Here is a 24,780-nt window from a genome sequence, read left to right as displayed (position 1 = left end):
CTTAGCACTATGGAGGCGTCTACACATGGATCATTGAATCCCTTCTAAGGAAAAGGTACAATGCTGTCACGGAATGGGACTATACTGGCCCCGCTGGCGCCGTTACGGCACTGCACGGTGGGGAGCATGCTCAATGCTCATTTACCTTCACTCCACCGCTCGGGATAACCGGTATGCGGTACGTCCAATATGGTTGACGTGTGTTATCTTATCTCGGTGACCATCACCATCGCTATTCGGTGCCTGGGCTTTTCGAGGCCGCCATCAGGCCAGCTGGACCCTACACACCTGGTGACAATGATCAGCCAATAAAGGCAATCGGCGTCACCGCTCTCCTTATTAGGTAGGCCGAGTAAACACGGTGGTCATATGCAGGGCGAATCGGCTGATATGCAAGCATGGGCGCACAGTTGTGCTCGGACGCGGCGAGGGAAAGACGGATGGACGTTGGACAACGTCCTGCTGCATTAGACGGGAGGGGAGAGAGAGAGAGAGAGAGAGAGAGAGAGAGAGAGAGAGAGAGAGAGGGAGAGAGAGAGAGAGAGAGAGAGAGAGAGAGAGAGAGAGAGAGAGAGAGAGAGAGAGAGAGAGAGAGAGAGAGAGAGAGAGAGAGAGAGAGAGATCAAATAAGGCTCAAAGGTCAAATGTTAATAAATGGGACAGAAACAGCTGACAGGTCCACATTTAAGACCTCCGTCCCTAGCAACAGTGCCACTTTGTGATGCACCTCCTGCCAAGCCAGATTTCTCTGAATCTCTGCAGTTGACGCCTCTGTTGGAGGTGGGTGTTCTGGCACCTTCTCAATTCTCACAGCAGCTGATCACACAGAGCAATCCACCTCCCGCCACCCCCCCCCCCCCTCCCCCCCCCCTGCACGTGAAGCGACACACACACGTCACCACGGGAATCTGTCCCGGCTCCTCTGCCGAGCCAACAGGTGGGCGGGGCCAGCCAGGTGCCCGTCAGTTGCCAGACGACTGTCTCCGGCTGCCAGATCGGTCATCCGAGTCGGACGTGTCACCTGGGGGCTTCCGAAACTCGTAGCTCTGTCAGCCGCGGAGCTCGTGGTCGGCAGTTGGGGTTGTACTTACTCATATAGGGTCGATGTGGAGCAGCAGGGGAAGGGGTGAGCGCAGTGGGTGGGCGTGGGAGCAGTGAAGTGTTTGGATCGATTGCATATAACTACGGGATTTTTTAAGCCGAGCCCAAGTTGCGATATGTTGGTATTATTTTACATAGATATTATACCCAGAATGAACTTATCTACCTGTAGACCCGGATCTGTCTTTCTTCCCAACTAGACGGTCACCATTATTCGACGGAAATAGCTGCCTTCGGTGCGGGCTTTCGTGAGGTGGGGTGACCGTTTGCGCGGCTGGATGACCTGTTTCACGGGACGGGCTGAGTCGCGGCAGCGCACCATTTCGGCTGCTCAGACCATCTCCCCTCCAGAAAAAAAATCCTCATATCATACGCTCCTGAAATGGTAATGGTGCTAATAGACAGCAAGCTCCCAGCCCAACAAAGCCAAACAAAGCCTAGCTCTACTACGGCCGGTCGCCGCCTTGCTGGCTATTCCGGCCTACGAGTAAGTGCGGCACAGCATACCTGCAGGCGCGCGATGCCGCTGCCATCTATGGGCAGAACGGTAAGTTCATGTGATACGGCTGCGATTAGTACTGGTGCGTAGTGCGTATTCACATGGTTCTTGCTGTTATTGACGGAATTTTCTGTACCACCTGGCTAGTTGTTATTCCGTAGGCATATTCTGACTAAAAGGATGGTAAAGGGCATAGGCTTTACCAGGATGCCGTAGCTTTTGCTACAGGTTAGGTACCTACATTGGTTCACGTGACGATTAATATATACTATAAGCATACGCCCCCAGGCCTTGTCACGTGATACTGGAGCATGATCGGCTTCCGTGGGATGTGACCTTTTAGAGCATCTATTAATAACGGGCTATGGATCAATGTGCCGCTGGGAACACATACGCCCATGAAGATTATGGAAGCGGATCTATTGTTGGTGGGAATATCACAAATATCCTAATTTATGAGCGTAATTTAAATTTCCATAATTCATCGTTCATTAACTAAGGTATATACAAATACCTAACGTTGTATATCACCAAAAACAGAACCAATTGTAAATACAGATTAGCAGTAGGCTGATTTTTATGCATAGCCATAGGTAGGTATAACCCTAGTCCCTAGGTATATATGTACATAAATAGGTCAACGACATGCCAAGTAAACAACTAAGCAGTGCTTACCCACAACAGCAAGAAATGAGCGCATAATATAGGTAAAAGGCAGGCAGGTGCATGTTATGCAGATTTTGTAAAGGAAGCATTCGTGAAATTGAACAATAGGTAAGGGCTTTTTTATATTCCGACCACATGCCTCACTTGCAGAATGCATAAATCAAAGAGTAAAGGACTCGTTTGTGCTCTTGAATTTGTTATCCGAGGAGAAAAGGCTTGCAACCGACTCCGCAATGTGCTGCTTTTATGTTAGAGAAAATAAGACGACATCTTTGTTGCTGCACAATGAATTACTGCTGTTCGATTGATTCTTCGTAGCTTCCGCCCTCATGTCAAGTGCTAGCGGGGGCTGTCTTGATGAACATAGTGTAGTGTTGCATTCTGAGTTTTTTTTCCAGTCATTGTTCCAGTCACTTGATCGACAGTTGTATAATATACATGCGATTGCGGCCTAGTCCATATGAAAAATATATGTCCCTCTTCTATTGTCACATGGCTAGTCGTGTCACTTTAAGGGACAGGAAAACGGTTGAACCAATCCGTAACCCACTTGTAGCCGTCATATTCACGAACTAAGCATACGTTTAGCTTCGTTCCCGTTAACGGACGTTCCTCCAAAGGTTGTTCGTGAAAGGGGATAAAGAAAAGAAATAGCCGTGAATCCATGCGCCTGGATGGAACGAGAAGGGACAGAGCCGACAGGCAGTGGGGGGGGGGGGCAGCTTGCCCCCCCCCCCCCCCCCCTCAACTCTGGGGTCGTGGGGGCGGTGCCCCCACAACTTCGAAACGGAATACCGCACTTTTTTGCAAATGATCTCTTTGTTGTTGAAAAAGCCAAGGGACTAGATATGAGTGGCCTGAAACAAACCGGTGAGAAAACCAGATTTAGGGGTACCCTAGGTTGATCTCTATTATGGTGTGCCCCCCAGTCTGAAAGTAGTTCACGCGCCCCTGTTGATGAGCCTTTATTCCGCGCTCTGATTAGTAAGGACGGCACTCGACTCCCCTCAAAGTGCCTAGTCCGATCCTCCCCATCCATCACCCTCCTGCACCACCACCCTCCGTCGGACCGCCACCCCTCCCCGCCCTCCGCTGGCTCCCGGCGGCGGGCGCGCGCCGGCCGCTGTTGCCAGCCGCGTCGGAACCGACAGCGCCGTCGTCGGAACCGACGGCCGCCGTCGTCGGTGCCCGCGGCGGCGGCGGCGGCGGCGGGGCAGATTGCGCGTGCGGCCGCGGCCGGCAGTGGAGCCATCGATTGGGTGGACCAGTGCGGTGCGCTATGTCCTCTACGTCGCCGCGCTGGGGCCGCCGTGGCCAGGTGCGCGTCTCGGCCGGCGGCGCCGCCACAGCCACGCTGCCCGTGCCGGCAGCTGTGGCCGCCGTCGCCAGCGCCGCCGCCGCCGGAACCGCCAGGTAAGCGGACAGTTGGGGCCCGTTTGCCCCCCCCCCCCTCCAATGGCGTGCGCGTGCGGCGGGTTCCTTTGTGCCCCGGGGCCGGGCCGAGAGGTGACCCCGGGCCAGAGGTCGGAATCGATCGTGCGATGTTGTGCCGCGAGGACAGCTGTCCTGACCTTCAGTGTGACCCGGCCGTTTACCCTGAGGGACTCTTCGGTCGGGATGAGAGCGATGCTGGAACTGATTGAAGTTCACCGCTGCCTGAAATCAGATGGTAGGTACATACCTATGTCTGCATCATACAACATTAGATTGGATTCTACGCGTCATGGTTTTGCGCATCAGCGCCTTTAACATTTCGCTCTTGAAGTTTTCTTTGTTAACCGAGTAAAAAAGCGTTGAGCTGAGTCAAGTGACATCTTCGAGCTTAAATATAAGTGGCTCTCCGGAGCAACGTTTTATCAATTTATCAGGGATTGCGTAACCACTCATGCATTGCATAGTTCCGCCAGGCCATGTGAAATATCGAGGCAAAATGTGTTTTTGTTTAAACATGCACACACCCTTGGCATTTTGTCTGCGTATATTTATCGGAACTGATCCCCGTAAGGTCGCTCAGTGATCATCCGCTCACCAGCTGATCGGGGGCTGAACACAGCGTGTCCGATGCGTCGTGTGTCACGTGACCTGTGACGTCGCTCTATGGGAGGACGTCATTGCGTCATCTGAGGGCTCGGGCTCGGCGTGACGCTTGTCTTCGACGTGATGCGTCACAGCGAGCAGACTGTAACGGCCACTGACGGCCAGAGAGCCGGGGGAGACGTGGCACACGCGGCATTCAGCTGCTTTTCTGAAAGATGGATTACTAAAAGCCATCTAGAAAACAGACGAGCTTTGTGGTGGAGAGAGGAAACTTTATCCATCTGGGGCAGGACGGAAGCGAAGTTCAAAGAACTCTGTTGTTCAGTGTTAACAATAGGTAGGTATATCTGTTCTTGCTTTGGTTGGCTTAATTTTGCTTAGAAACTTCAATTCGAAGCGTAGATCACATCACTACATTAACATAAATAATTAGTGGACGGGCCCTCGATGCATTCGCCGAATGGTGCAAGCTAATGATTCGAGTGGTATTCCATTAACCTTTCCTGACCTTTCACTGGGCTGTAGGTGTCTGAACGAAGACAGGCGGAAGCTGATGTGCTCTTTACTAAAGATAATTAGCTGGTGCAATAAACCCCGTTAATGTCATTCGATTAAAACTTGTGGGCCAACAGAGGCATACGATCAGAAGAGATGGAAAATAAATTTCGATGTTCGCTATTCTCAGCTGATGCGCATGACAGACTTATTGGTCGATCAATGAACATCTGAATGGAAAAAGGGGCGCAAAAATATGCAAGTGAGCTTTGTGAATCAGAGCGGTATTGTATGAAAAACTTCGGTGAATGACTAAAAACTGCTGGCTGCCGGCATGCTTCACGCTCCGTCAAGTGTACTAAGTGCATAAAGCATATTGCATCCCTATAAGTGTTCCGAAACCGAAGCAAAAGCCTTACAAAAGAGCATGGACACGTCTGCGGGCTGAGCCACCAGAGCTGGTCAATCATATCCGCAAAGCCTCACAATTTCCTTATTCACTCCAGCCTGAGCGATGTATTGTATATGCATAACTTAGTATATAGGTATATACAGTACACAGTTCCACGTCCCTGCAAGGTTATTTCAGCATGAGGTACGTTTATCCAAAAAGTACCTACCATGTAGTTCCAGTATCACTCGCATCTTTCTGTAATATAAACTACCTATAGGAAGATGTATGACGAGAGTCATATCGTTCTAAAGTGCCGCATTTTTTATAATTGACTCTTCATTCGCAAAATAGTTCGCTCCTCTCTGAATGTCAGCAGTAGCTTTTTAGAGGGGGCAGCAGGACAGGAGCTATCGTACTTCGATGTGTGACCATTCGATTCAGGAAAATAAATAATCAGAATAGAAAATTCCTCAAGCTGTGATGCCATTTACAATACATACATATTTACAAAGAGATATTACGCTAAATGGTCTCGTCACCAAACGAAACCAGTAGGTAAAGAACTTAATGACTGAAAAGTATACAATAGGGAATCTAAAGTTCAGTCGATAGGTAAATATTGATGAGAAAATATTTCCCCGTGGCTGAATCAAAACTTCTGATATTTCTTTTTTAAGCGAAAACAGACCCACGTAAAGCGGTGGATGAATCAGTTACCGATCATTGGTGATTGGACAATAGAACAAGGTACTTTACGTATCGAATTTTAGCCCCAATCCCACAGTGGATGACCCAATCCCATGCCGTAATTAAATGGTCCTCTGAACTGCTGAATGACCCTTGAGCTACTGGGGAACCATCTGAGCTAAGCTGCTGAGAGGCGAGGTCCTATAACGCGTGGCTACGGGGATATATAGGTACCGATGTACCTCAACTCTGCTTTTAACTTTCGACTCTCATACCCTTCGTCTTTCTCAAACCTCTATCTCTACCACCTGGTTTGTAACTAACCGCCCCCTCCCCTCCTCCAGGATGAAGGACCCTCCGCGGCGCAACAAGTACTTCCGTAGTCGCTCGCCGGTGCACGAGCTGCTCTCGCCGAAAGGTGGCAGCACCGGCGAGCGCGCGGAACGCCTCAGCGACGACAAACGCTGGCGTATACAGATGATGATCGAGTACACGCCGATCCCCGAGAGTGGAGAACACGAGCCCGATCAGGAGCCGAAGGTGGGTCCGGCCGACTCCGTGTTGCCGGTGGGGAGTGGGGAGGGAGGGGAGGAAGAGGAGCCTGAAGACCGGGGGCGCCATCTGGTGGCCGCCAGCTGGCGCTGGGGTGCAGCGTGTTCTCAGAACCGGTGAATGGCGTGCGTGGCATGGTGAGTCTGTGAGCATGGGGATGACAGTTCTACAGGCAGCACATTCCTTCTGTGGTGGCCGTTTGAAGTCATTTCCACGGGTTTACATCTCGAAAGACGGGAGTAACCCAGGAGGAGCTCGCGGGCTCTCGCCTGCTGTTGTGGCAACGAATATTGGGGGTACTTTTGTGGTCAATGATTGTGGTTCTGAATTATATTCATCGGATCGATCTAGTCTCAGCACGGAGCAAAAAGTGCTGCCTCGCCTCTATCAGGTCGCCGATTTCGCCGGTCACAGGTCGGCCGAGATGAGCTCAGACGTGCTGAGCTGGCCCGCGGTCCGTGCTGACACGGTGACACGTCAGGGGCCATTTAGAGGTCGCCGAGGCGTTAGAGCCCGCGGGATATCGTGCTGGGTGTGGGTTTGTATGGAGCCGACGTTCTCTGGTCTGTTCTGATCTGGCTTGTAAACGTGGGCAACAAAGGGAAGGCAAATGGAACTATGATCACACTTAGCATGCTGTCTTTTGTGATCTAAATTAGGAGCAGGAAGACTCAGCCGCTAATGTCTGCATTGGTATCCTTTTGCTACGAGCTGATTGCGTCATTGGATCATTGCATATGCAGACGTTGCGCCAGCGTATTTCTATCAGCGCCATGTTCGATATTTCCCACTTATCAAACGCAAAGAAAGACTCTGTAGAGCGTTATACCAACCACCTTTGGAGCTAATCGGCTGTTCTTATCTTCCATTCCTGGGGCCGATAGCAGCAGTGGCTGTGCGCCAGCATTGTTCTGCAGTGTCGCTGTTCTACCCACGTGCATGGTGCTCTCTAAGCAGCGATCGCTTTCTGTCAGTGAATTCTGAGGCTCCCTCCACACCAATAGATCATAACATGGCCGACTTTCCACCCTGGCTGCACATGGTGAGTACGATGTGTTTGTTTTCGTGTTGGCGTTCCGTCGCGGTCGTCAGAATGTGACGCAACTCTAGACACGTGCTCGGTCCATGACATGACTGATATGTTTATGATATTTGAAAGACGTGCGTCACTAGAGTCAAACGCCAGCTCAAATGACGTACATTGCTGCAGGATGCCAGGCTCAACTGACGAGGGACAGCAAACGGGCTGTAGGTATTGCACTGTTTATAAAAAGGATACGCAATACGGCAAATTATATCGGCAGTTATATATTTGCATAATTTAGTTATACGTTAGAAGTATGGAGGACGTTGGGTTTTCTCCATATGCGTACATTAAAAATTTATTGCAATGAGTCATGAGTGATGTCTTATGGTCTCCATAGCTTAATCTCTGCAAGATGCAGGCAACTGACAACAAGAATCGATAGGTACCGTTATATCTAAGCACAGGCTCTACATTTAGGTACAATGATCACGTTTGTGTAAGTGTTACATAACATAATCAGTAGGGATAGTATGTAGGCATGTATTTAGGAGTGGTGTGATGTTCAAAATGTTATGTTATGGCTAATGGCTATTTATTTGAAAAGTTTGTTGCCATTCGCGTTCATCTAGGTAAGCGGCATTTTGTGTTTTTTTTTTCATACAAAATAAATAGATTATTGAATGCCAAACGGCCCCAAGATGCATCCAAGGCCAAGTCAATGAATGAAACCAGGTCACTTATTAATGCGTAGACCTCTCTTAACATGAAGATTGCCTACACGATGGTCTACCGCATATGGTCAACCCATACTGTTGTGCAAGGCATCAGTTATTATGTAAGGCCAACCCCGTTTCCTGTTCTACCAGTTGTATATGTATAGGTTTGACAGACTATCTGAGGAAGCACATCTCGGAGTCCCGGGACTTTGAAACAGAACAGACCCACCGCTCGAGTCCCTCAGGACCTGTCTGAGGCTTCTGTCCTCTTGTTTGTGACGTAACACGGCTCCACCACGGACCAACTTATAAGCCTGATCGGGGTACATGTTCTGCTCTGCCCGACTCACATACGGCACGAGACCTTTCTGACCGACTCACATATGGCACGAGACCTTAACCTTTGGCCAGGATCAGAGCACTGAACATTGAACGAGCAACGGTCAGAACGTTTTCTCGAATCCCCAAAGGTCTATAAATAATACTGATCGGATTGCCACGGCATCAGCAAAAAAGCAAACTCCTCCAACCAAATAACCCGAGTCCTTAGAACGCTAGGATCGGAATGTGATAGTGTCCAACATGCTGCAAGGGCTGTGTGGCGCACTCGTCTGCACTATAATGCTTTCAATCTCTTCACATACATGAATGCAGTCTGTGTGCACTTACATATACCTAACGACATCGCTGTCATTAGGCCAGAACGTATTGTCCGATGGCTCATCCGATACCGGTCCCAGCTCTCCTCATGACTTTACATCACGGTTATACGAATAAAGTAACAGCTGCAGCCGGGTTGTATTTTTAGCCACTCTCTATAGGTGACTAAAAATACCCGCCGTCGCGAAGGACCTGACCTCGTTGTCTATTCAGTGACCGTCTGGCGACGCTATCTCCTGGTATGCATACGCAAATTACGCGGGGCGAGCCGCCTGCCTCTCTCGACGGTATTCGTCTCAGGTCAGACTGCAACCAGACTGGAGATCTGCACCGACATCAGACAGTCTGCAGTCTCGGACTGCAGCTCACTCGTGATAGAAAATGCAAACCTAATGTGCCTTGCAAAATACTGAAACATGCAGGACCGAGATAGGGGTGTGGCAGACGATGCTTCACTGAATGCTGCGAGTTTTAATGCGCACGTTCAAAACACGACGATGACAGTGACGACTTTATTGTAGAAATTCAAATTTCATTGAATGATATTTAGGGACCGTCCAGTCTTGTTTCAAGGTGTCCAAAACCATCTGAGCTCATTTGAGTCACCATTCGAAATGTTTTTTTTTTTCATACAAGAGTCAAGAGGATCCGTGTCCTTCAACGGGCTTATTTTTTTTTCCTTAGATATGCTTCAGCTCCTTTTTCTCAATCCCACATAAATTGATTTGTTTTGGTCTTTTCCATTGTTATCGGATCGATTTCTATTTCAATTTTCATAATGCTCTGCTGAAGTACAGGTCTCGCGAGATTAAGCGGTAGGTTTTGCACTTCATTTCCGGTTATATCTCAGAAACTAATCGATCTACGATGAAGCCATTTTACACGATCATGGCCGGCTTGTTACCCAACAAGTCGATCGCATCTTCAACACTTAAAAGCTTAAGACGACGAAGATATAGCCTGAAGTACACTAAATTTTCTAGGTGCAAAACCTACCGCTAAAACCCGCGAGACCTGTACATTCACAAGCTGGTGGATGTCAATTGTCAATATTCAACTATGCGATTATGCAACCGGGGTAGCTTACACACACCGATTTGGGAGCTACTGCTTTGACCTTGGACTCAACGAGTCAAAGGTCAGGTCTGAGGTCAGTTTGGGTCACTGGCTGACCTGAAACCTTAGTCATATTGGTTGAACGTTACAGGCGAACAATTAATCCAATCAAGTTTAACTAACCCCGCGTTCGATGTCTCTCGGACGACGAAGATTCTACGTCGTCCAGCCAATCGCGTTCCATAACCGCAGCCGAGCCCCCGCTGACCTTGAACGGGATTGGCCCGACGGCGTAGAATCTTCGTCGTCCGAGAGACATCGAACGCACTACGCAGGGTAAGTAGTGGCGCTTATCACGTATGATGCAGCGGCAGCGGGACATTCAAATCGCTAGCTTGGCTTGTTGGCGTTGCCCAGGAAAGCTTATACGCTCCCTTGATTTTGATGAAAGAGCAGGTGCAGGTATTAGGTGTTTTCTAGTTTTCGACGCACCCAGTTTTTGTTTTCGCAGTCTGCTTTTCCTCTCGGTCTCGGGCTTTCCTCTACTCGAAGTCTTGGGCTTCCTGCTCGAGGTGCTGGGACGTTTAAATTTGATGACCCGGCACGCTGACACCTCAGCCGACAGCCATCACATATTTGAAAAACTTGCGGTCCTCAAGCACAGCTCTGCTCGAAGGCAGCGCGGAAGCTCTAAGTAGAAAATTCCGGAAGAAAACAGCCACCGGCATCCACGCTTTACCCCCCCCCCCCCCCATCTTGCCCTCATCTTCTCACCGGCGTGGCGTTCAAGGTCGTTTGAGGGTCGATGGCCACCCGATTTTCTTCCGACCTCCACAACAATTGCAATAAGGGTCAAAATGGGGCCCCTCAACCCGGCCGGTACGGCGCACGGTGTCCAGCTGTTACGTCACGTGACGTCACCGTATTATCGTGGCCGGCGCCGGCGGCGGTGGGCGGTCCGCCGGCGGCAGTGATCGGGATGAGTCCGGAAACCTCTCCCCTCCCGGTTGTGCAGGAATGTGAAGCTCGCGCTACTTTCGGTGGTTAATCTGCGGGCTGATTCGCCGCGGAAAGGAGAGCGGTGGCGGCAGAGCGCTCGCTGCACCGGTCGGGAGCGCCTCGCCGCGCGGTCGGCGGCGAGTGTGGCGCACCAGCCAAGGCCGGCCGCCGCGCCACGCGGCACGCTGCCGGCGGACTCAGTGGCGCCGCGCGGTCCGACTCGTGCGCGTCGTGGAGGGGTGCGGTCGTGTGTTGCGAGTGAATCTGGTGAAACTGTCGAAGCACGTGCCAAAGGAAGCTGGCTGGTGTCTGGTCTGTTCGTTGCCAGGACGGCAGTTGCGTGTGGTGTTTTTGTGGACCCAGCTGGCGCGCCGCTGCGGCGAGCGAAGCAGAAAACGCAGACGCGACTGCGTTACGCGCGGGATTGATCTGAGGGCGCTGAGATACTTGTGCTGATTGCTGATAAACCGGCGGAGTTTGCGGCTGAGTGGAGTGGAGTGGAGTGGAGTGACTGAACACGGAACTGTCATCTGACTGAGTGTCAGTGTTGTGCGTTGGTGCGGTGCTCTTGTTCCGGTAAGAACCGGATCAATCAGGCGCAGGGGCGGGCCAACTTTGATTCTGATACCTGGCACCTGCCTATGTTCCAAGACCCTATATTGGTCTTTGATCAGCAGCCTCTATCCCATGTCACTCTGAAGTCAGTGGAGGGAGTCAGTGGTCTCAGTCTCCTAGTGTGTCTTATTCTGATCTTTTTTAGATTTTATTGCAGTTTGAGTTGGGTACGTACCTTCCTTTATTTTCATTCCTTTAGCCAAAGTTGATTGTTGCAGGTTGCTGTTAAAGTTGGCCACGAAAATTGAAGGAGAATGAATGTAGGTCTAGGGACATTTGTGTTTGATATTTTTGTCATTGAAAGCTGTGAATATCCCTTATTTTTTTCTTCCGATTTTGTCGGCAGTGCCTTGACCTGTTTTGATCTGACCTGCCAAACTTAACTGCCCTCCCGTCCCCACTCACCAGTCACACACATCCGACGAGGAGGGGGCGGGGAGGGGTGATGGATAAATGGCGTGTTTGCACGAGGGGAAGGGGGTCACATGCTCTGTAAAGGTGTATAGAGTACTTGCTAGCACCTACAAATGTCAATTGTTCCACAGTCATTAGCTCCCCTTGCCCCGAAAATGGTCGATACTGGGGGAGGGGAAAGGGAAAGGCTGTCACTGCTGAAACATTGCATTGATTTGCCTGGAAGGGGGAGGGGAGGGGTTCAGGTGTGGGGAGTCGGGGACATTGCAGGGCCTCCTCTAAGGATTTTTCACTGGGTGGGCAAAATTGTTCGCCGCTCCCCTGCCCAAGGGCAGATCCAGTCACTTGTTTTGGGGTGATGGTTGCGACTGGGGGGGGGGGGGGTTAAGGCCTATGTCACTTTCACAGTCAACCAACTGTGCCATTTATAGTTTAACGTTTGTCGTGTGTGATATGGTATTTCGTGTGTATTTCACCTTATAGGTATGTCAATTGTTTACATTAGTGATATCAATAACGGAAAATCAGGATACCGATACCAAACCAAATGCCAACCAAAACCATGAAAAATACCGAAACCAAACCAACTTGGGAACATGAGGGAAATACCAACTTTTTACCGAATTCGTATCCTCTTATACATTAGCCGGATTCGTAATACCAACAAAATACCAACAACATTAGGATCAAAATACCAAATACCAAGTTGGTATCAGTTTGGTATCGGTATACCAAAAAGTTGGTATCCGATTGACATCTCTAGTCTACATACATTTAAAATTTTAAGAAGACTGCAAAAGTGCAGAGTTAAACTTACTATGATTGCTCCTTGAACCAGAAATCGAATAGGTAGGTGATGCTCGCTGCCTCTTTTTAGGAGGCATGGTCAGCTTACTCTAAGCGCGTCCTCTTGATCTAAATACGGCTTTTATTGACCTTAATCTACTTGTAATACATCCTTGGCCTTGTAGCGCGCTACCCTGCTGGCCCATGCCGGTCTTTGAGGGTCCCACACTGACCTCTGAGGCCCCATGCTGGCCTGTAAAGGCCCATATTAGCCTCTGAGGGCCCCGCACTGGATTCTGAAGACCCGATGCCGGCCTTTAACCATCCCCTGTATTGGTGTTTTTCCAGCCGCGAACGTAGGTACTCGTATAGGGGGGGGGGGGGGCGTTGGACCTCCCTTGCCGTTTCGCCCCTGATCGAGCTAGAGCTTCGCGGAAAAAAACAAGCGTGTTGCCCGTGACGAGAGGAAGCCGATGATACCCAATTTTAACCCTCGCCGGCACAGGCCATTGCGTCCTTCGGCGGCACGACCCGACCCCCTCGCGTTTGGCCCCTGATCAAGCTAGAGCTTCACGGAAAAAACGAGCGTGTTGCCCGTTACCAGAGGAAGCCGATGATACCCGATTTTAAGGTCCTAGGTCATCGAGTGACCTTCCAGGTCAGGTCAATGACCCGAAAACCGGGAAAATCGGGACCTGTTAGAAAGTCGTAAAGTGTGGCTGCTATGTGGTTTTCCGGGGTGCTGATCACGAATATCGTGTTAGTTTTGATCAGAGATGATGTTTTAAGCATGCCATTTAGACCAGGTCGGGTCAGGTCAGGTCAGGTCAACCGGTAGGGGTTGTGACTGGTATTCGTATTACGTGTCAACCGCCTCTGACAGCTTCGTAACATGTTACGAAGGCACCAAAACTACTTCGTAAATGTTCAAATGGTTGCTAAATTCGAATTCAGATAAAAAACTAGCCTAGAACATGAAAAAACTCGAAAAAGTGAACCGAGGTCACCCGAGGTCACCAAAGGTCAATGACGTGACCTGACCTTCAGGTGACCTTGACACCCACCCTTATGTATGGGAGCAACATCAAATCACATGTTTGAACGTTTGAAATCACGACAAGCTTGCAAACGCGCGGCTAATGCGAGCCGACATACGCCGAATCGCGATTTCGGCCAAACATGGTCACGGAAAAGGGGTCACAGGTCGCGAGTTATTCGCAAAAAATCGAGGGGGGTCCGTTCGACTCCCCCCCTATACGGGCGAGGGTTTCCCCCCGAGTTGCTGGGGGGGGGGGGGCGTTAAACGCCCCCACTTTTTTCGCTGGGCCATAGCAAAAAAAAAAAAAAAAAACGGTGCGCCGCAGGCACGCCAAATTTTGGGTGCCTCTAGGGAATTGTTTGACGTTTATTGTGACAAAATTTCAAAAAAATCGGTCGGAAATTTTTTGAGATATCGAGGTTTCAGTGACGTCATGATTTCTTGGTTTTCGACCAAAAACGTTATATGTTCAAAAAATCATATAAAATCACAGAATAGACATACAGACATGCCGTAAACGCCATTAGACTGCCAATACCATGAACAATCAAATGGCTATCTTCGATTATTGATTATCGTTCCGCATTTTCCAAAGTCTTGAACTGAATCTTGGCAATTTCTCATGACTACTTCACGACCATGATACATGTATTTCTTAATTTGAACTTTTTGACCCAAACACGTACACATATGATAAAATGAATGTCACCATCGTGTTCCACGCCCCAAATTACCCATAAAACATGTGTCACAGGCTGCGAATATCAGTTTTGATTTTCGGGGATATGTGTCTACCCGGTTGACCTGACCTTGACCCTGACCTATGCTTGACTGACCCCTACATGGAGCTGACACTTTTGTAGGCCTTATATGATGGATTGTGCACCGTTTTGACAGAGTTTATGACGGGAGGCGCCCATTGTGAAGTCCTGAAGTCCATGCTACTGAAAGTCCGATTTCAGGTGTTTGACCTGACCTTGACCCGACCTGTGACCTCAAAATTCAACTTAAAAGTACTCATCTGAAGCGTCTCGTCGCGTTCTTTCGTTTGTCGCCTCGTGCGTTTCGCTGCGCCTATTGGTTCTCGAGTTATCGGCTGGGGGCGTTTAACGCCCCCCCCCCCCCAGCAAACGGTGGGTAGCGAAATACCCCAGCAACTGCCGGGTTAAGGACCTGCATCGGCTCTGAGGGCTCAACTTGGCCTTTTCTGGACTCTGGGGTCCAATACCAGCCCAAGCCTGTCTGAAACAGACTCTTTCCGCAGTCAGGAAATCGCATGCGAGAGCCTATTCAAATACATGGAAGCACGCTCGCATCAATCGCACGCACCTCCCGGATGCGATTGATGCGGGAAGAATTACAATGTATTTGAATAGGTTCTCGCATGCGATTTCCTGAACGCGGAGTGGGTGCCACACTGACCCCTGAGGGTCCCATCCTTGCCTCAAGGACCCGCATTAGCCTTTGAGAGCCTAAGTCGGCCTCTGATGGCCTCAAACTGCCATTTTCAGGCCCTGTACTGGTCTCTGAGGGCCTTAAACTGGCCTCTGAGGGCACAAACCGACCTCTAAAGGTCCCACACCGGTTGCTGATGGCCCATTTTTTGCCTCTGAGATCCAAGACTGACCCTTTTGTGCCTCTGAGGGCCCCGTACTGGCTTCTGAAGGATCGATGCCGGTCTCTGAGGACCAATGTCAGTCTTATAAGGGCCTCACACTGATATCTGAGGCCCACATTTGCCTCTGATGGCTCCAAATTGAGGCCCTATTTAGTCCCCAATCAGCCTATAAGGTCTCTGATGGCCCTATTTTGTGGTCTGGCTGGGGACCCATGGCTTAGGGGAGAGTGGGGTAATTTGGCCGCTTTTTTTTAGAAAACGATATAACTTAAAATTGACGACACATTTCTGCATTTTCTCAACGCTGGCAGGTGTCGCATTCATTTTACTTTACTGGACAGTGAACTTGAAATGATAGAGTAATTACTTATATTGAAATTGTGACGTATTACAAAGGCTGGAAGGCGGCCAAATTGCCCCACTAGCAGGGTTATTTGGCCGGGGGTGTGGGGCAATTTGGCCGGTGCTAGTTTGCGGTCGGGATTTTCTGTTATATTGCGAGTCAGCTTCAGATTCAGCAATGACGTGTGTCCTATGACGCATTTGCCGCATTTTGGAGGTTGACTGAGGGGTCACAGGGGTCAAAATAGCCAAATTAGCGGCTCTAGATGCGATCACAGTTTTTTACGAATAACTTTTGAAGTAATCAAGCTAGGCCAAAACTTAGAGTACCATCGTAATTCTCTCGTCAGTCCGCATCGAAAGATATATGTGTTGACCTTGAGAAGTCAAGGTCAAAGGTTGACCTCAGGTCACGTTGCATCAGGTCGCTTGACCTCAAGGTTACGTGAGTTCAAGGTCATCATGCATATCATTCGATGCGCCTTGGCGAGCTGAACAGAATGAGACCATTTGTGCGGCTGTACCTTTTTTATGTAAGGATTTATTAGCAAAAAACGTTTGGTAACCTTTGATGACGTCACATGCTCTTACAGTTGACCAATCGAAAGTAAGGCATCGAAGAAGTCAAAGTTGGTCATGAATCATGTCATTAATGGTATAATTGACCATGAAAACTCGGCCGTCCCAGCATAGTGACCATGAGCGCACCGGCCAAGTTGCCCCGCTAGTCCCGGCCAAATTACCCCATATTGCCGTTCTGAAAATTTTTGTCTATAAAGTCATCACGGCTATACGGAATTAGAAAAAAATTGCTCTTGGAACCGCTGAACACCCCCAAGAATGGCGCTATAATGTCTGAATTCGTTTTTAGCCCAAACACTACATGCTATACAACTTTGTAAACAGAAGTAAAAGTTACCATTTTCTAATGAAATTAACGTTTTATTAATTTTGAATAAAACTACGAGGGGCAAAGTTTTGACATTTGTCCTCCAGTTATTTCTACCCATGACAAATGAATAGAGACTAGAGTTATTTCACTCACTTTTATTAAACATCGTACAGGTGGGGGCGGCCAATTTACACCACCGGCCAAATTACCCCACTCTCCCCTACACCTTTAGGCGTCACGCACTGGCCTCTGAGAGCCCACATCGGCCTCTGGGGTTCCATACGGGCCTTTGAGGCCGCTATGGCCATGGGCCTCTGTAAGCTAGCACCGCCCCCCCCCCCCTCCGAGGGTTGGCAAAGTTGCCAAGTTGCCCCCACCCCCAAACGCCAAGTCTGCTACCGCCCCTGCATTCAGATGCATCCATTTTAAAAAAATAACTTGCACTGCAGTGATTGGGGGCTGGGGCACTGGCTGCTAGCAAGTTTTTTTCCGGGAAACCGAAGTGGTAGTTCCTACCGGACGTCTGGCCGGACCTTTATTTTTGCATTTGCTTCTGGGTGGGCAAATCGACGCCACTGGGTGGGCAATTGTGGTGACTGGGTAGGTATTTGCCCACCCAGTGGGTATGTTAGAGGAGGCCCTGGGACATTGCCCCCTTTATTGACAAGTTCAGAATAGATGATTCAGCAGTTAGTGCAGGACGATGACGTTCCGTCAGAAGTGTTAGGACTTAGGGTATTTCATTTGTTATTTTTCAACCACCTGTTCGCTACATACAAACAAGCCAGCAGCGAGCAATTTGAGGTGGCTCACTGAAATAATTCACAGTAGCCTAGTACCGAGTTTGTTTTTGCCTCTGACGAATGTTGACATTTGCCTGCCCTGGGGGAGGCTTGCCGCACGTTATTTATTCATGCGTTTTCTTCCGGCTCCTCCTAAGGCTTCAAGCGAAATGCAGTTCTGGAACAAAATGGGTTTAGGGTGAATGCTATAGTAGCATATTTCGTGCCTGAAACGAGGCGACTTCATATGGGCCAAGCAGACACGCGGCAGTGGAAATTCAAGAATGCTGACGGTGCCGAATACAAATGGGCCTACAACGGAAAAGCGATAGCCCATGTGGATGTTTCTTGTCAGTTGCTAGCTGTTATTATGTTACGAATATCGCAGCTCTGGCTCGCCATTGACCATCAAAAGTTTATCAATATCTTTTTGGGGAGAAAATATAGCCTGGGGTATGGTGCTGGGAGTCAAGTCAGAGTTTCAATTGCGCGACAACACCGTCTTTCAAAGTGACCGGCCACTTTTGAGGGCTTCTCTGCCATTCCCCCGTCTGTTAAATCTTTTCTTGGCGTTAAGCCTCTAACAAACCGTCGCTGACCGGTCTAAAAGCGGGATGCCGTCGGATTAGAATCTGTCACGGTATCTGGGGGCAACATTTACACTCTAACCGATACACGTTTTCCTCATTCTTTGCCCTTGCCTTGCCGTAAAATTGTTCGACAGGTCTCTTTGTTCACGCCATTTATAGTAGTCATTTATGTCTTTTTTTTCCTTCAGTCATGTTCAGTCGGTTTGATAAGCAGCCTTTAGAAACTAACAAATCGGACGTGTTCCATTTGAAACGGACAACGGTTTGTTTCTTCTCCTTTTTTTGTCGTGCTATGGGGAAGACTAGACAATGGCCCTCACACTTCTGAGGCGAGTGAGTTGTATCCTTTATCACTAACTCATTGCTCCTCCACCATAGTTCCCTTGTGCCTCTCCCGCCCTGTTGGGACCGCCCCCCGTCCCTGCGCCTGCCACCGGTGTGTCTTCATCACCACCCACACCATCCAGGTATCGTCCGAGCTGCTCCCACGATGGACGCGCGCGGCCGCCGAGCGAGTCTGGACGCCGGAGGACCCAAGGAGCGGCGGCGCTCCAAATCTCCGAGCCGCCTGCTGCATAACCTGCTCGGCTCCTTCCACAAGAAGCTGCCGGAGATGGCCGTGGAGGCTACCGAGACGCCGGTGCTGAGTCTGGGCGCCGGCACGCGACGCGCCAGCACCACCGCCGCGTCTCCGTCGACGGTGCGTCGCGCGAGTTCGCCGGCGGCTCCGATCCACCGCGACCGACGCGTGTCGGCGCCGGACGCCGCGCTGCTGGCGTTACCGGGACGGCGCGAGCGGCGCCGATCGTCGCCGGACCCGCTGCGCGAGCTCGAGCAGCTGCAGGAGATGTTCGAGGAGGACCGCGCCGCCGACATCATGGCCGCCGCCGACTGCGGTGACGCCAACGGCGCGCCGCAGATGATCTCCAACGGGCGCGTGGTGCCGCAGCTCACCACCCACTGCTGGGAGCCGACACACGCGCCGCGGCTGAGAGTCACCACCACCACCTCGCTGCCGCTGGAGGGCACCTCGCCGCTCGGGGTGCCCGAGGTGCCCAGTATCTGCGTGACGGACGCGTCGCCGCAGGTGTCGCCGCGCGTGCAGCGGCGCTCCATTGATGACGGCGACTCTGGGTTCGCGCACCATATGCGCGGCTCGGCCAGCTTCCCTGACGATGTGGGAGAGGAAGGAGACCAGGAGTGGCTGCCGCCCGATGACGGATTCGAGGTGGGTGACCGGCCCGGCACGGTGGCCTGGCCAGGGGAGAGGCTGGACGCGGGCTGTGGGCTGAGGGAGGGACCGAAGATTGGGGTGGAGTTGTGGGTGAATTAAGAAATTGTGGTGTGCTCCACAGCTCGATGAATTGTACAGATTGGTAACCGCTTACTAACAGGTTAGACGGTGAAGGTTTTGGCAGAATTTCTGTTGCTGAAAATTTATTCTTGGTACACCAAATAATGGTTCGGTCGTACGCCTGTAGTTGATTCACGTGGTTCCCAGCCATCCACACATTATTCCAATAAGCCTTTTCCAATGAGCATTATTTGGTTCTTGTCATCGGCATCGACGGGTCGTCATTCATTCCGCTATTTTCTCCTGCGAAATGAAACGACGGCCGACGGCCATAAAGTTTGGCCCGTTTCAGCCATCAAACTCTTCCCAAACAAACAAACAAGCAATGTTCGATCCATTGCTGTTCAGCACAGCTGGTTGCTGCCTGCTGGACCGCTGCACCCGGTTATGCATTACGGCAGCAGCCATTTTCCCCAGCTCCGCGGCCGCTCGCGGCTGGGCCGTTGCCACAGTCGCCCTCCCATACCGACCCTCCCCGAGACCCGCCGAACTTGATTTCAGTCTGGATACGAGAGAGGCACAGACAGGAGCCCGCACTGGATCATTAATATTACATGGCCCTTGCATGTGTGGACACCGTGCATCGCTTGCGATGAGTGAGGACAAGACAATGTCACGAGCATTGTCACGTGCTTGTGCTTGGTGGGTACGCTGGTACCCGAGGTGGTGATATTCAAATTAAAGTTGGGTTTGTGATGTGATCGAGTTTCAAACATTGTGCAGTTCATAATCATGAAGCTAGTTAAGTGATGCTTTGAATTGTAAGTACAGGTGTTCTCCATCGATGGATGAGACAGAGTAATGCGGCTACCTTATGCTTGTTCCGGGACCTGATATTTTTTTTCGTTTGGGCTTTTTGTCCAAAATGGCTATAAATATTTTACATACCTACCGTGCGTGACCCGACCATTGCACTGGTGGTTGATCGGGAGCAGAATGTCACTCCCTCGTTATAATTTGCCTGCGAACCGTGACAGCTGCTTCTCCCTACCATAGCCTGATTTATGAGCTTTCCTGTCGGCTCATGAGGTGATTATCCCATGATGCCCACCAAATCCGGGTTGACGGGGACCTGGTGGGGTTACTGCCGGTACCAGGCCACGCCTATACCTACTCTCCATGCGCTGCACTAGCGCCTCTGTCAGAGTTTTTGAAACTCGTCAAGCCACCCACTCACCTAATGTAAGCGCGTCTGCGCCAGTCATGTGACCATGCAAAGTGGGCACTCGTCCTCGTGATTTTGGCTCCGGGTGAGCGGTATGGCCGACTGAACGCTCAGTTGAGCGCTCAAGAGAGTCGGCAGTCGTCCAGCGCTCGTAACGACAGGGGTCAGTGACGTTACAGTAGGGGTCAGTGATGTGATTAAGCTACGGCCTCTGCCAGTGAGACAGGTAAGTGCCCGGGCCACTGCCAGAACTACCAGTGTCAAGGTCTTTGGGTCCTTCAAAGGAGAGATTCATCCTAAAACCTTCACCGGCCCCGGTTATAACTCTACCTACCTAAGTTGTGCATATCTCAACATTGAACCTGCTCATAAATTTGTCTGTTTTCGCTGTCTGTTACTTCATATGTTGATCTGTGAACTTGCCACGGCATATTACCTAATCTATTTAATTTTATCAATGAGTCGTTACCAGCCGGACTGTTGGTTTGCTCTGTTATCGATAGTTGACCAATGACCCCGCTGATTAAGGTCGGTGCTAATGCCCGATTTGATGGTGGAAATTTAGCGGAATTGGTGGGCGTAAAACAGATACCGCTCCCTCTGTTTAGGCTGCCTGTATGGCGGCACCCAACACCCGTTATCCAGTGGCGACCTTTGCTTTTCGAACCCGATCCGGAGAAATCCAGTGGCGATAGTCTATTTTTAGATCCTGAAACCTGCTGCTGGTATCCTGAGTGGAATGGAATACTGTTTGCAATTCATCAATGCCGTTCAGATGGTCGACTCATGGCCTTTGAATGTGGTTTGGTGCTTTAGATCTGCCGAACCATAGTCCAGTTGCAGATTTCGATATTTGCATGCCTGGGTTCAGTCATTTGTCAACGGAATCTGAATTTCTGATGAAGTGAGCCGCTCATTTTTCTTGTGTTGCACGGTGAGCGCCTCAGGTTTGCATTGTCAACTGAATAGTCGACTTCCATGCATTCGGCTGTCGATGCCAATTTCTGATACTCTGTGGCCAAACATTCGCATGCTAAGCTTGAGGGCGGCTCCCGAGTTTCACGCTTTCTGTACGACTAATCAGCCTGTATTTCCGCGTCTCTAATACGTCCCGTCTGGTCTCCATTTCTGCACCTCTAGTAGTCAGCTGATCGCTGACTGTCCGTTTCTGCGGGAGGGTGAGCGCCCGGGCTGGGAACCGGTTTGGTGCGCAGCCGGCGCGGCCTCGGCCCGGCTCCGCGGACCTCGAGTAAGGGTGCGGTCTGTAAATGAGCCGGGCTTAGCACCTATAGTAGCCTGCGCGTGCAATCGGCGGTCTGACCGGCACGATTTTTACGGTTTGGAAGCTGTGCTAGTACACTACTTACATTGCCATATGGTTGATGAGATGCACTTTTATCGCAGAGCCACTGCACTTCGCTTTAAAGTTTTTAGCTCGTCGTTTTTGTGTGCGGGCTGGAGGGCTTGTAGAGGAGCGACGACTTAACTGATGAATTATGCCTGTTGAGCACAAGCATGATTCGTCAGTCTCCGTACATTTTTCTTTGACTAGTGAGTTCTTCAGTACAATACGTGCTTAGCTGTCGGGAAGCGTCAACGAATCCATTTGTCACTTCTTGATTCCACCAGGGAGAGCAAGAGTCTTCGAGTCTAATGCGAATAAATTGACCTATCAAAGTAGCTGCACAAACGGAAACAAACATTTGCTTTGTCCCATGTCCACTCCCAAGCTGCTTCGCTTGCAATATGCATGAGATGAATTGCTGTTGTATCGACACAGTTAAGATACCATCACTAGGAAGACTTTAACTACATTGTCAGCCAAGTGAAGTATCTTTTGCAACTCTGAATTGGATTAACTCTGTCAGGGAGTGATTGCCGAGCTGACTGTCCTACTGAACCGCCGAGCTACCGAGCTTCCTCCCTCCGGCGACGGCCTCTGTCGTTGCACAAAACGTGCCATACATGTGGCCAGGAGTCAGGTGTTCCGTTGAACCGTGACAAGGCATTGCTGCAGACTGGGACGGATCATGGCCGGTAATATATCGAGGCATGAGACAGTTTGTGGGGACACCATCTCGTGCCATGGCGATTAACGACTGCTATAGCATCACCCCACTGTGGTGTGGAACAGTATGACCTCGCGGTTCTCGATCGTTTGACCCCGTTTAGTTCTGGGTCCACAGGTGCGTACGTAAACGGATGGTAGGGTCAGGGGAGAGACATGTGGGTGGATATTGATTATTGTGTCAGGCGGGCGGACCCATTGACCCAGGCGATATCGGCTACCGTTTGGAGGACGGGCCGATGAGGATAAGCTTTTGGGACAGATACAGCCGTTTGTTACTAGGATGTGGCATGGTTCTCGCAGAAACTGCCAGAAAATGAATGGGTGCTGAGCTGTTACAGACCTCGCAAACCGGGTGACCGATCATTTGACCGTCACATACTGCGTCACAGACTGCGTGACGTCTGTGACCGGTCACATCCGAGGCTGCGTGACCGCGGTCAGCCGGCCAATGTGCGTCCCACGGTGCTTGGAATGTCCCCCGCAGATAATGGCTGGTAAACAACTGAGGGCGACGGCTGGCGGGCGTCCATCTAACCGGCTGATCGGGGTTCGATACTGGCAGCAGGCCAGCGGGCAGGTGCCAGAGCGCTGCACCTTGCGATCGAACAGTGGCCAGGGTCCTATCATTTAGTCATCATCCTATCCTATCAGGATCCTATCACCGAGTCCTGCATCACGGTCCCTGATGAGAATATAGTGTGTGGAAAGTCTGCCGTAAGTTTGAACCATTATTCAGACAAGTTTGTCGGACGGCCCCCTAATAGACACCTCTCGGTATTTATGTAGTACTAGTCAGTGATAAGGCGGTAAGTTTCATGCTTCCCAAGCTCTTAGGTCAAGGCTGTCAGAGGTGATAGTAGGTCTCCCTTGGGCCGTTGATTCTAGCTGTTCGCCGGCTGTCCCTCCAGGCGATCATATTCGACCCCGTTGTGCATGCTCTAAGGTTTAAAAGTGCGGCTGTGAAAGCTAGTGGAGATGGTCTTGCTCGCGGCAGTCATTAGAAATGATTACATCTGCACCCTGTAGCCGGCCGACCTATTTAGGTGTTGACCGATATGTGTCGAATGTAATAACTGGACCCCAATTCGCGTATTGTTGGCAAATCCTTGCGAGTGGGGCCGTTAAAGGCGCTGTGAACCAGCCACAGTAAATGTTTGCTCACTTTATGGTTACCGATAGCGCTATCGGACGACGACTTCGATTGGGAAATTGACCCACTTGAAAGCTTCTCATTCATTGAAATCTGTTTAATGTTCCCTCTGTTGCGTGCCCAGACCACTCGAGATAGAACAAACACGTGATACGTCATACACGTGTTATCATATCTACGGTTAGTGAGGATATGATCGTCCCCATGTTATCACGCACATTGGTGTCCCAATTTCGATCATCATTCTTGTTGGCTGCATCGTACTTTTGCCTGCCGACTGACTGCTTGATTGCATCGGAGACTGTTGAGATTGAGGCTGATGACTGAGCTGAGTGAGAAGTGAGGACTGCCGACTGACTACAAATAGCAGATGCGGGTAAATCCTGCTGCTCCCTTTCTGGTTATAAGTGTCAAGTGTCCGCCCTTCTCGGCCCTTGGTTAGCGTACCGTTTTCACGACATTATCAGCTCCGTTACCCCGACTCGTGCAGGCGATTGTCGGGTCACTGTATGCCATCCCGTAACTGCGACCTGTCGGCACTATCGCTGTCATCTGCACGGCGTGGGACAGACGGATGTATTCTGTAACCTGCTTTGTATGGCTGTCGGTAATGGAGGAGAACGGCGCAGGCGGTGTCTCGAAAGAATGGCGCGATGAAAACTCAACATTCAACAAGGGCAACCTACGATGAATGGCTAAATACCTTTTGTGTTGTATGTGTTTTGATGCTGTGTTTTGTCCTCTCCGTGGCCGAGTGGATAAAAGCGCCGGAATTCGACGCTTAGCCGGAAGGGAGAGCCCGGTTCAAGCCCCGGTGCGGGCGGCCACATTTAGCTCCTACGTGTAATGGCGTGCGTGTCTGTGGCAGGGGCCGCACAGAGGCCAGGTAACGTGAGTAAGCGGAGGGGACCGTGTCCAGTCGTGAGGGCACGTTAAACGTTCGGACAAAATTCTGCCATACAACTGGAATTGCGCGATCGGGTGGTGGGGTCAGGGTCAGCACAACAAGCTATGCTTAGTGCAGGCTCTGATTCCTCAAATCCGCCCATTCAGCCATTCGGACTAAATTTATA

The 24,780-nt window shown here is 50.5% G+C and overlaps 2 protein-coding genes across 2 annotated transcripts in view; both read left to right on the top strand.

Annotated features, from left to right (window-relative positions):
- The first annotated feature begins 3,449 nt into the window (after window positions 1–3,449).
- Window positions 3,450–6,896, top strand: LOC122373350. Its single transcript, XM_043351317.1, has 3 exons — window positions 3,450–3,679; window positions 6,224–6,419; window positions 6,846–6,896. The coding sequence occupies exons 1-3, from the start codon at window positions 3,546–3,548 to the stop codon at window positions 6,894–6,896; spliced, it is 381 nt and encodes a 126-aa protein (XP_043207252.1). The 5' UTR covers window positions 3,450–3,545.
- Window positions 6,897–10,840: 3,944 nt separating this feature from the next.
- The window catches only part of LOC122373349, a 129,705-nt gene continuing 115,765 nt past the window's right edge, over window positions 10,841–24,780 (top strand). Inside the window, exons 1-2 of the mRNA XM_043351316.1 lie at window positions 10,841–11,465; window positions 18,435–19,195. Of these exons, the coding sequence (XP_043207251.1) occupies window positions 18,458–19,195 (738 nt within the window). The 5' untranslated portion in view covers window positions 10,841–11,465; window positions 18,435–18,457. The remainder of the gene's footprint in view (window positions 11,466–18,434; window positions 19,196–24,780) is intronic.

The sequence above is a fragment of the Amphibalanus amphitrite genome, unplaced genomic scaffold, assembly GCF_019059575.1.
Source record: "Amphibalanus amphitrite isolate SeventyFive unplaced genomic scaffold, NRLGWU_Aamphi_draft 001482F_arrow, whole genome shotgun sequence".
Classification (NCBI taxonomy): Eukaryota; Metazoa; Arthropoda; class Thecostraca; order Balanomorpha; family Balanidae; genus Amphibalanus; species Amphibalanus amphitrite.
This window is presented reverse-complemented; position numbering and strand designations above follow the sequence as displayed.

Coding starts and splice junctions, on each gene's coding strand:
- LOC122373350 (XM_043351317.1), top strand. CDS start 3,546: ATGTCCTCTACGTCGCCGCGCTGGGGCCGCCGTGGCCAGGTGCGCGTC. Junction 3,680..6,223: donor GCCGCCGCCGGAACCGCCAG/GTAAGCGGACAG, acceptor CCCCTCCTCCAG/GATGAAGGACCCTCCGCGGC. Junction 6,420..6,845: donor AGCCCGATCAGGAGCCGAAG/GTGGGTCCGGCC, acceptor CGCCGGTCACAG/GTCGGCCGAGATGAGCTCAG.